The 12,365-nt window shown below is 42.0% G+C and overlaps 1 protein-coding gene across 6 annotated transcripts in view; it reads left to right on the top strand.

The window, feature by feature from the left end:
- The window catches only part of LOC124142375 (serine/threonine-protein kinase ATR-like), a 75,209-nt gene that overhangs the window by 53,660 nt on the left and 9,184 nt on the right, over positions 1 to 12,365 (top strand). For all 6 annotated transcript variants that reach the window (XM_048399722.1, XM_048399725.1, XM_048399737.1 and 3 more), the window contains 10 exons: positions 466 to 610; positions 1,318 to 1,445; positions 2,030 to 2,129; positions 3,047 to 3,169; positions 5,482 to 5,669; positions 6,717 to 6,915; positions 7,980 to 8,090; positions 8,991 to 9,059; positions 10,908 to 10,960; positions 11,742 to 11,775. In XM_048399722.1, coding sequence (XP_048255679.1) covers positions 466 to 610; positions 1,318 to 1,445; positions 2,030 to 2,129; positions 3,047 to 3,169; positions 5,482 to 5,669; positions 6,717 to 6,915; positions 7,980 to 8,090; positions 8,991 to 9,059; positions 10,908 to 10,960; positions 11,742 to 11,775 — 1,150 coding nt within the window. The remainder of the gene's footprint in view (positions 1 to 465; positions 611 to 1,317; positions 1,446 to 2,029; positions 2,130 to 3,046; positions 3,170 to 5,481; positions 5,670 to 6,716; positions 6,916 to 7,979; positions 8,091 to 8,990; positions 9,060 to 10,907; positions 10,961 to 11,741; positions 11,776 to 12,365) is intronic.

Below are 12,365 nucleotides of genomic sequence, written 5' to 3' on the forward strand. Positions count from 1 at the left end.
ATCGACGCCCATGGTATTTTCAATCCCTCTGTCATGATACATACAATACAATACTATTACAAGTTGTATTGGTGGAAAAAGCATTAATAATAACAGAAACTGATCAACAACCAGGTCATACGTATTATCTAGTATTTCACGGTTTGATATAAACAGTATAACCTTCGCAGTGCCCTCTAGCCTATAAATTTCTGCCCTTCAATATCCCATCTCTGAAATTTAAAAACAAATGATTCAGGGTTGTAACTTGCCAGCAAAAGCAAAGAATATCAATTTATGAAATATAAGTACTGCATCAGGATACATATTGTATCGCGACCCCACCATATCGGTATACATCTAGCAGCCATATTTAAAGTTGTGTTTTCTTTGGTTGCTTGATGTTGTGGACGTGGTTCTATTATGCCCGTTTTTGAAATTTCTGTATTCATATCTGAATATCTGCATTGGCTGTGTTTGTTTTAGACTGCACATGTTGAATGAGATCGAGCAGGTGATGAGAGTGTTGCGGGATTTCCCCGTCCACTGTGTAGACTCTGGCGACTCTGCTGTCAAGATGGCGCCAGAAGAGCTGATCAAGCAGTGGCAGGAACGCATACAGATGTGTCAGGTAGGTGGTGGAACGCGTACAGATGTGTGCCGTAGGTGATAACTTGTGATGCATGTTGACCATCGTGGGACATATCAATATAGAATTAACTATCATTCAGTTTTGATATTATGGTGGACCCTTGAAGACCCGAGTTAGAATTGGTCTTTAGCAACTCATACTTGCCATAAATGGCTTCTATGCTTGTTGCAAGAGGCGACTGACGGGATTGGGTGGTCAGGCTTGAAGACTTGGTTGATGCATGTCATCGTATCCCAATTGCGTAGATCGATGCTCATGATGTCAATCACTGCATTGTCAGGTCCAGACTTGATTACAGACTGCCGTCATATAGCTGGAATACTGTTGAGTTCAGCATTCAACAACAAAAGAATGTGTATGATATATCCCTTTTGTTAGTATGACTGATTGGGGCCATCATATAGCTGGAATATTGCTGAGTGCAGTGTTTAACAACAAACAAAACAAAATATGGTGCACAGTGTTACTGTCAAAGGGTTATTAACAGACCAAGGATCGACCAACAGATAGTATGTTGACATGTAGATTAATCAGTTATGCAGGATGTGGAATATAGGAACTCAGCATAATGCAAAATAATCAGTTTCAATTAAAAAAACAATCACAATATATTTTATTTACAAATATTATATTAGATATGTGTTAATTTGAATGTACAACATTCCACCTTCTGTTCATGACTTCAGTCGTCTTTCCGAATCCAAGACCCTATTCTGACCTTGAGGCGGACCCTGTTGACTCTGTGTCAGTCGGACCATGACCTCAGCACCATGGTGGGCAAGTCTTGGCTCTGGAGCACCAAGGTGGCCAGGAAGTAAGTCACAACATCAGTCACAACGCCAGGAGAGAACAAACGTTTCTCTCTCACAGAATCTTATCTTGGCACTCTAAACTTCATCTCCTCAGAGACAACTTCACATGCTTGTTTCCACCTATGCTGATACACATTGATAGAATATAGAATTTGTCTTCACATTAGAATGGGAAAGGATAATTGTAACATTATTAAACTTATCCTATCTCATACTAACACTTTGCATTTTTCCTACTTCTTCCATCCTATGTGGAAATATGCTTGAACAGAGTTCAACAGAACACACCCAGCATCACCATGGTTACTTTCCAAACAAACTGGTCATGCATGTAATCACCTACCTAGCGATCTACACATCCTGATCACATGCCTCCATCGTCTGTCACTGCATTCTCTTTCTCACCGACACGTAATGTACCCATGTGGGGATCAAACACATCTTTCGCCTGACCAACAAACACTTTTAGCACATGATTACCCGACCGTGTGACACAAAACAGTTCCACTCAGAGCAAGCAGACTATGTGACGTGAGCCATAGTTACAGTACTACAGAGAATTAGTAATATGTTTTATATTTTTCAGATCAGGATATCTCCAGACTGCATACAGCTGTCTCCTACAGGCCAGCGCCTTCAGTCTGCCAGAGCTGTTCCTGGAGAAGGCCAAGTGGCTCTGGGAAAAGGTAACATAACCATGTGTTCTGTATGCCAGTGTTCTGTATGTCCCAATCAGTCTGCCAGAGCAGTTCCTTGAGAAGGCCAATTGGCTTTGGGAAAAGGTAACATAACCATGTATTCTGTATGCCAGTGTTCTGTATGTCACCAGTACCCCGTGCTTGTCATACAAGACTCTGTTGCTTATGCTAACACTGGTTTTCAATGTCAAAATTAATGACAAGATGCTGTGATATGGCTGGAACATTACTGACTCGTTCATTTAATGTTCGTCATTAATGATATCTGTTTCAGACAACACACCAGTTATATGAGTTTAGTTAGTATAGCCAAGGGGTAGCCTTGTGGTTAAAGCATTCACTCATCACACCGAAGACCCATGTTCAATTCCCCACATGGGTACAATGTGTGTGAAACCCATTTCTGGTGTCTCAGCCATGATATTGCGGGAATATTGCTCCAAGCGGCGTAAAACCATACTCACTCACTGTTTCTGTTTTCATTTGGCAGCACGGGTGACCCAGTGGTCTGAGGCGGCGCGATTCTGTTAAAAGCAGCATTAAACCCAACTCACTCACTCACTCACTCACTCACTCACTCACTCACTCACTCACTCACTCACTCACTCACTCACTCACTCACTCACTCACTCACTCACTCACTCACTCTGTTTTCATGTGAAGCCTGACAGATATGCAATGTCAGAATTTTTTCTGGTCTAGTCCCAACCAGTACAGAAAGATCTTACAGGAAATTTATAAATAGCAATTAGTTCAGGTGAGAAGTATGTCGACTAAAATGGGGATTGTATCGGGTGGTCAGACTCTGATCTGAAATATGTTTCAAGTGAGAAATTAGGATGTAATTGTACAATATCTCCATCTGCACATCTACATCTCAGAGCACACTGTATCTGTTTTGTCAGGGCAACAACGATGAAGCACTGACGTGTTTGGAGAAGGGTATTTCTGTCAACTTCAGTAACATGTCCCAGCTGAAGATGGACAACTCGGATGAGGGCAAACAGAAGAAGAAGACATATGCTCAGGTGAGTGTCTAGTGTGCAGTGTGAGGCAGGATGATGGTTGTTACGCAGTGTTTTTCGAACTGACTTTAGTTTCACAAAGCTTTCGGTATACATCGTCAATTTCATGTGCCCCACGATTCCCACGAGCTGCAAAATCCGCGTAGCACTCAGCGTTCGTACAAATGCTCCCAGTTTTCACAAACTCCAATCAAGTGCGAACATTTCAAGTTCCTGGCCATAGTTCTCCAGAACACTGGTGTTGTCTTCAGAAAATGTGTCGTATGTTTGTATGTGCAGCATATGTGGATCCCAATGTTAACTGTCTGTGTGAAAATGTCAGTCACATATTTTCCATTTTTGCCTTAAATCAAACTGTCAGGTAATGTACATGCAAAGGTTTGACTTACAGAATAGGTACCTCTTGCTTTATATATAGGGGTGTCACGCTAAATCTAAATATCATTATATTGCTATTGGTAAGAACTTAGCGTCAATAAATCGATTGTTAAATCAGTTTTCGATCAATAGTATCGATTTCAGTTAGGAATATCGATAGTTTTGATTGTATTTACCATATCATGCGATTGGGCACTGAAACACACTTGCTAACGCAGCCGAGTGAGGATTAGAGTTAACTGCCCTTGATGCTTAGCAACCGGTCTTTCTTAAAGTAAAATGGCAGAGGGTAACAGTCAAATGGTGGAAAATCGAGTGTTTGGAACTTTTATGGTTATCACATTCAAAGGAAACTTTAGTTCCAAGGTTTAATTCAACTCTAAAATCCATCTAAAATGATACACTGAAAACTATCGATATTAATCGCAATAGTTGCTTGCAATATCAAAAGTTATCGTAAAAGTGATTTCCAGACCAAAAGTCTTTATATGACACTTGAATTCAGGTGTTGTAATATGTGACAAAACTAATTGTGTTTTTTGTACCCAGACAGTATTGATCTGTGCATTGTAAGCCCCTGGATTGTCAAGTCCAGATTAGTTGCAGGCTCCTGTAATCAACAGCATAAGACGACGTGATTTGCTGTGCAGAGTTGCTTCCCCCTATCTGTGCAAGGATCTGTTGGTCTTTGGGTTGAATGCCTCGATTCAGCAGCCTATTACTGTTAAATTTGTATATAATGAGAACCTACATAAGGCTTTTCTCCCACATTAAGCTGACTGTGAGTATGTTGACAGGCCTTGTTGCTGTATGGGCATTATAGTGAGGACACCTCCAGTCTGGAGAGTAATGCCATCATGACTCACTGTGTATGATGACAGGCCTTGTTGCTGTATGGGCATTATAGTGAGGACACCTCCAATCTGGAGAGCATTGCCATCATGCCTCACTGTGTATGATGACAGGCCTTGTTGCTGTATGGGCGTTATAGTGAGGATACCTCCAGTCTGGAGAACAATGCCATCATGACTCACTGTATGTTGCAGGCCTTGTTACTGTATGGGCGTTATAGTGAGGACACCTCCAGTCTGGAGAGCAATGCCATCATGACTCACTGTGTATGTTGCAGGCCTTGTTGCTGTATGGGCGTTATAGCGAGGACACCTCCATTCTGGAGAGCAATGCCATCATGACTCACTGTGTATGTTGCAGGCCTTGTTGCTGTATGGGCGTTATAGCGAGGACACCTCCAGTCTGGAGAGCAATGCCATCATGACTCACTGTGTATGTTGCAGGCCTTGTTGCTGTATGGGCGTTACAGCCAGGACACCTCCAGTCTGGAGAGCAATGCCGTCGTGACTCACTGTGTATGTTGCTGTATGGGCGTTATAGTGAGGACACCTCCAGTCTGGAGAGTAATGCCATCATGACTCGCTGTGTATGTTGACAGGCCTTGTTGCTGTATGGGCATTATAGTGAGGACACCTCCAGTGTGGAGAGTAATGCCATCATGACTCACTGTGTATGTTGCAGGCCTTCTTTGTGTATCGGTGTTACAGCGAGGACACCTCCAGTCTGGAGAGTAATGCCATCATGACTCACTGTGTATGTTGCAGGCCTTGTTGCTGTATGGGCGTTATAGTGAGGACACCTCCAGTGTGGAGAGTAATGCCATCATGACTCACTGTGTATGTTGCAGGCCTTGTTGCTGTATGGGCGTTACAGCGAGGACACCTCCAGTCTGGAGAGCAATGCCGTCATGACTCACTGTGTATGTTGCTGTATGGGCGTTATAGCGAGAACACCTCCAGTCTGGAGAGCAATGCTATCTTGACTCACTGTGTATGTTGACAGGCCTTGTTGCTGTATGGGCGTTGTAGTGAGGACACCTCCAGTCTGGAGAGCAATGCTATCTTGACTCACTGTGTATGTTGCAGGCCTTGTTGCTGTATGGGCGTTATAGTGAGGACACCTCCAGTCTGGAGAGCAATGCCATCATGAAGCAGTACAAGGATGTGATCGACATCTACCCCCGGTGGGAGGATGGCCACTTCTACCTGGCTAAGTACTACGACAAAATCATGATGGCTCTCATTGATGACAAGGAGAAACCAGAGAAACAGGGGTAGGTATCTCACACCACAGTGACTCCAGGCACTCCGGTCCAATCAGCTTGTTCCACTACCTACATAAAACGCCGAGCAGCGAAAAAATATTTCACAGAAATACACAATTTACTGATATTATTACACTATCTGGTTAGAAAAACATGGATGTATGATTGTAACATGTTTAATTATTTTTATGTTTACATTTATTACGGAGAAATTGGGTGTAAAGATCATCAACTCACTATTAGGCCTACTTAAACCAACCATCAGATTACTGCTATTGATGCCTTGAAATGAACCTTTGTTGTCAGAGAATGGATATATATATATCCACCACAGGGGTAGGCAACTCACACCACAGTGGTAGGCAACTCACACCACAGGGATAGGCAAATCACACCACAGTTGTAGGCAACTCACACCACCGTTGTAGGCAACTCACACCACAGTGGCTCAAGAGCGCTTAGCACCCCACAGGGGTAGGCAACTCAGACCACAGGGGTAGGCAACTCAGACCACAGTAGTAGGCAACTCACACCACAGGGATAGGCAACTCACACCACAGTTGTAGGCAACTCACACCACAGTTGTAGGCAACTCACACCACAGGGGTAGGCAACTCACACCACAGTTGTAGGCAACTCACACCACAGTTGTAGGCAACTCACACCACAGGGGTAGGCAACTCACACCACAGTGGTAGGCAACTCACACCACAGGGATAGGCAACTCACACCACAGTTGTAGGCAACTCACACCACAGTTGTAGGCAACTCACACCACAGGGGTAGGCAACTCACACCACAGGGATAGGCAACTCACACCACAGTTGTAGGCAACTCACAACTTCATAACCAACTCCGTGATTGTCCAAACAGTTCAACCTATCAAATGTTAACTCAGCTACTGCTACTTTCATTATTTTTGCTTTTCAGAATTAAAAAGTTGACAACAGGGCCTTTCTTTAGTTCACTAGATTAAATAGAAATGTCAAACCTTAAGTAAACAAGTACCTTGACAGTGTGCAAAAGTGCTTCAGCTTGAGGTGTGTACTGTTACAGAGAATTCATCATCTATGTGGTGAAGTTCTTCGGGCAGTCCCTGCAGTACGGCAACCAGTACATCTACCAATCCATGCCACGCCTCCTCAGTCTCTGGCTGGACTATGGCACCACCGTCGTGGACTCCGAGAAGAAGGAGCGTGGAAAGAACTCGCAGAAACTGCAGGCACAACGGACCATTCTCAGCAGAATCAACAAGGTTTGCATCAGTTCCATACACTTTATACATCTACTTTGTTGTTTGTACAGCGTCTCACATGTGAAGGTCCAGTTTAGAATTGCTCTTCAGCAACTTATGCTTGTTGTAAGGGGTGACAGTAGGATTGGTTGGTCAGCTCGCTGACTTGGTTGATGCATGTCATCGTATCCCAATTGCATGGATTGTTAGGGTAAAGCTACTTTTCAGGGCATTATCATTTACAGAAGCCTGAGGTCTGTCATTAACTGTCCATGAAGGTTGGTAGTTGAACAGATCTAAATTTTCTGCAAAGGTGAATTTTTCCTTAGCATGAATTCCTTCGAATACCTCACCTTTATGACATCATAGCCACATTTTTTTGTTTTGGCTGAACTCACAAATCAACAGATCCTGTTGGTTATCTTATGAGCAGTTGTGCTGAAAGCAGTATCAAATCTGATCTACTGCGCAAGCACAAGACGAGAATACACAACTACTTTTCTGTGAGAGCTTGGGAATTTTTTTCCAGTTTTCTGAATCACGATTTTTGGTTTAATCTTTCACTGATAATTATCTGAAGGTTTTTCACAGTTAAATTAAACGATGTAGAAGTTATGTATTAGTTGCAAGATCTTTCACGCTAAGTAGAGTTTGATATACTTGAATATTTGATTTTGTTACTTTAGACTGCACTCTACATCACTCAGCACAGATTGTGGAACTCGATCAGATTCCTGTAGATCCCCACACTATGTGTTTCAAGTGTCTGGATAACATCTGCACTATAGATACGAGATGTGTACTTGTTTAATTATTCAAACAATACTTCTAACAACTAGGCGGATTACATTTTTTGTTTTAAACAAGGCATATTATCTTTGGATTTGCTGGATATTTTGCAAAATTTTAATCATGTCCTTTTGTAAGAAAAAACAGCATAACATTGTCCTAATCTCATAACACTTTAGTTTAAGCCAGAGTGATTACCTCGCACAGCTCTAATTTCGTGTAATAGAAAGAAGGCTGGCATTGGAAATGATTGCCACATTGACGTGATGCTAAACAGGTACTTTCATCTGTCCCAGATTATCTCGACGCTGGGTCGCCAGCTGCAGCCGTACCAGTTCTTCACAGCCTTCCCCCAGCTGATCTCCCGCATCTGCCACGCCCACCCGGATGTGTTCCAGCAGCTGCAGGTGTGTGATGAGGGTCTCTTGTATTGCCTGCTGGGTCGACACAGCAACGTGTCATATTGCAACTTTGTGTCTTTTGAGTCAACTTGCCCAAACTTGGCTCTTAGTATAATTATCAGTAGCATTTAGTTATTGGGACTATTATTAGCTGAGCTTGCTGTGCTCACTATATGCATTATCTTTATTCATATAATTTCCGATTCAAGTTTTAACATTACTGGAAACATCTGACTTTTTGTCCGCATGTAGAAAAAATAACTCTTGGCAGTTGTGGAAAAGCATGTGGTGTGCGACATTTGTAATTGTGTGGTGGTCTTTGAGCGGAATAAAACTTGAATGAACAGCTGGACTGAACAAATTTTTAATAGACTCATGGTTCAGACTAGTGCATGAAGTAGATTGTGCCTTGTGACAATGAAGACGGAAGTCTTCAAATGAATATGTTTTGAACACGGCAGAATATCTTTGATAGGCTGTATATTTTGCCAAAATGTATCTTCATTGATACCACAGCTTCCAAACTGCCACCTTGAGATACTGCAACAACAAATAAATATGTTAAAAAAATGTCGCCAAAAAGCTATGAAAATAAATCTTTTAGCATTTAGAACACTGATGAAAGGAATATGGTATACCTTAGATTCTTTGTTATTATTTGTAGGAAAATAGTTTAGAAACAGACCACTTCCAGAATATCATATCCACATTGTTTATGAGACAAGAGGAGAAATGTGTATTGTTAGTAAGAAAACACGATCTTTATGGATAACAACTTCTTGTTTATTGATTTAAGCTTAATGCTAAATGCAGTGAACTCGAAGTTGTCCAGAAAATTTTAAGTTTTCTTTTGTGCTGTCATATTGTATTGTTGTGTAGTGGCCACTGTGCACCTTCTCTCCCCAGGACCTGATCGCCAACGTGCTGGTGCTGTACCCCCAGCAGGCCATGTGGATGTTGATGGCGGTGTCGAAGGTGGGTCTCATGACATACACTCCTTGATAATGGTGCTGGACTTATTTAGTTGATAAACCTACTATAGTACCAGTAATTCATACCTTAATCATTAACCAATCATCCTCCTCGTGTCCTGTTGCCACGGATCCTGCTCAAGGTCAGGAAACATTACTGCAGCTACTGCTGTGCTACCCTTGCAGCCACACCCAACACCCAAATGATTGGCACCCTTTTCTTGAAAAAGCAGATTTCATGTGGTTTCTCTGCCGGAGCTTCTCAGGCGGTAGTGGATGCTCATCACATTCACCTCGTTTCCTTTGTGCCAACAAGTGGGTGTCCTTTGCTGTCTATTGTTGATGAAAGGGTGTACGATGCAGATTGTCAGTAATTTTCTACTGTATAATCTTGACTCGAATAATCTGGCAGCAATCAACACTGTTTTAGCAGCTTCCCGATCTTGCCAAATAATCAAGGCTCCAAAATTCTCTGCGATTATCAAGGGTTACCGACAAGAAGACCAGCATTTATGTGGTGTTAAGTCGTCTCATCACTGGTACTGATGATGGTTACAGTGTTTGACCCACAAAGCAGTGTTTCTGTTGGCATTGGCAACAGCTGCATGGATTGATGAGAACCAAGCACTCGACCTCACATAAGTCACCTCAGACCCAGGCAAGTCAGGCCAGGTGCATTTTGGTCTTATTTTGGATTTTGGAGCCAAAAACCAGCAGCCAGGTCAGTTTACAATTTCATATTTATCCAAGATGCTGGGACACCAGGATACTGAAAATTTATCACTGTGCCCTGTTCGAACTCTCAAAGCATACCTGACAGCAAAACAGATCACTGTTGGAAGTGCGACTGTGGCTGAGAACGAGGATCTTAGGGGCATACCGACATCCTTGATTGCTGCCCCACAGGCTAACAATCTTGTCCTGGCTCAGCACCGCTCCAACCTTCAACCATGGCAATGATGTCATCGTTCTGAACATATAGTTTGCTGTTTGTGGTTTCTCATGCAATCAAAGAACCCTCAGGATTCCGCAACAGATACAGATACTAACTAGTCCTTTGGGTTAGACTAAGTGTCTTAATCCTAGTTAGGTTAACGGCCTAAATTAGGCACAGACAGAAACGCTTGCATCCTAATGTGTGGTCATCCATCCTCGTATTTTCGTACAGTATTTTCGTCAGTTTGGACTGGTGAGTTTTTTTGCGGAAAGTTATCAAGTCTAGTCATGTGTTTGGATCTGACACCTGGAGCAGAATGTCTCCAGCCCCACCGCCGTGCTTTTGCATAATTACACACTGTCAAAGGATAGTAATACTTTACAGGCAACTGCCTCCGTGGTCTGGTGGTAGAGCGTCTACCCGGAGAGCAGAAGGTCCGGGATTCGATCCCCGACCACGTCATACCAAAAGACGGTTAAAGATGGTACTTGTTGTTACCCTGTCTGGCGCTCGGCATTAAGGAGTCAGTATACTGTGTCTGAGTGGGGTATTCATGTTAAACTGCAAAAGAAAACAGATAGACATGCTGATTTGGGGGGCATATATATATGAAAGGACAATGTAAAAAATCATACCAGACAAAACTATTTTGCAGCATTCGGTGGGTTATACGAAAAGAAGGCTTTGTATATTTTGGCCATATGTCGAGACTTGAAGAGCCTATTTGTGGAAGATGTTTATAAGTATTTGATTGATTGATTGATCATGAATGGGAATAATATCTTTGATACATTATTTATTGTTTTCCCAAATTTTCTAAAGTATTTTCAAATATGTTCAATTGAGGTCATGAAATAACTAATATTAGTCACCTTTATGACTAAGAATGACAGAATGACTTTTTTCGTTTTTCAGTCTTCCTATGCGATGAGAGTCAAAAGATGTCAACAGATCTTTTCTACATCAAAGTAAATATGAAAATGTTGTTTTTGTCTTCAGCAACTCGGTACATTGTTAATTGCTTGATTGCCAGCACCTTCCCAGATGCTGGTGCAGTAGTCTTCATCACAGAAGGAAACTAATGATACAGAGATATACGGTTACCTGGCTCCATGTGTTTGGGACCCGTGAAGATCCGGGGTAGAATAGGTCTTCAGCAACCCATGCTTGCCGTAAAAGGTGACTATACTTGTTGTAAAAGGCGACTTACAGGATCAGGTGGTCAGGCTAGCTGACTTGGTTGATGCATGTCATCGATCCCATTTGCTTGGATCGATGCTCATGATATCAATCACTAGATTGTCTGGTCCAGACTCGATTATTTACAGACCGCCGTCATATAGCTGGAATATTGCTGAGTGCGGCGTAAAAGAACAAACCAACCAACCAACCAATTATGTGTTTGGGATTCACAATGAGACTTATAGCAGTGCAGGTGATGTGAAGCCTATCAATGTTATTATTGATTTGCTGTTGTGAAACTGAAATGAGGAATTTGCAAGTTGACATGAACAATTTGAACTTATATACATGCTACGATTGAATTAATTTTCCTGAAACATGCGGCCATACTTTTGTTTGTCCTGTCGTTTAATATATTTTGCCTCCATTCTCAATGTAGTTGGGACATAGTTGTTTGTGTTGGGTAAAGTGTTGAGGATGTAACAAGTGTCCTTGAGAATAACAAGGACTGAGATATAAGTTGTTTCATGCCAGTGGTTATACATGACTGTCTGTCTTTTTGTGCAGAGAAAACAATCCGAATCTCCACAAGTTCATCATGGTGAGGATATTGTTTGTGTGTCTTGTCAAGAATATATTTTGATATTGTGTCTTTTAGTATTTTTAGTAGTGCACATCCAATACTTTCTGTGTTTTTACCTGTGTACCTATGTGATTATGTTTCATCAGAATACCCTGCTATTAAAATGGTGTCAAGTTGGAGTAGACTGTTAGAACGTCTCGCAATCTAGAATCAATTGGTATTTTCAGGGTATAACTTGGTCCCCTGTACTCTATGCTTGTACAAAAGTTGACATAAATGAAACAGGTGACAAGATTGCATCTCATCAAAGATCATGGTAGAGAATGCTTGCTGTGAGAGGCGACTAACAGGATCGGGTGCTCAGGCTCACTGACTTGGTTTGATGCATGTTATCGTATAACGATTGTGTAGATCAGTGCTCATGATGTCCATCACTGGACTGTCAGGTACAGACTCAATTGTTTACAGACCGCCGTCATATACTGGAATATTGCTGAGTGCAGCATTTAACAACAAACAAGCAAACAAGCATCTCATCTTATCCTTTTGGTAGGTGTGGCTTGCTGCTCATTGTCAACCACTGGATTGTCTGGCTCAGAATTATTTAC

Source organism: Haliotis rufescens, unplaced genomic scaffold (genome assembly GCF_023055435.1).
Source record: "Haliotis rufescens isolate VD_foot unplaced genomic scaffold, xgHalRufe1.0.p SCAF_1, whole genome shotgun sequence".
Lineage (NCBI taxonomy): Eukaryota > Metazoa > Mollusca > Gastropoda > Lepetellida > Haliotidae > Haliotis > Haliotis rufescens.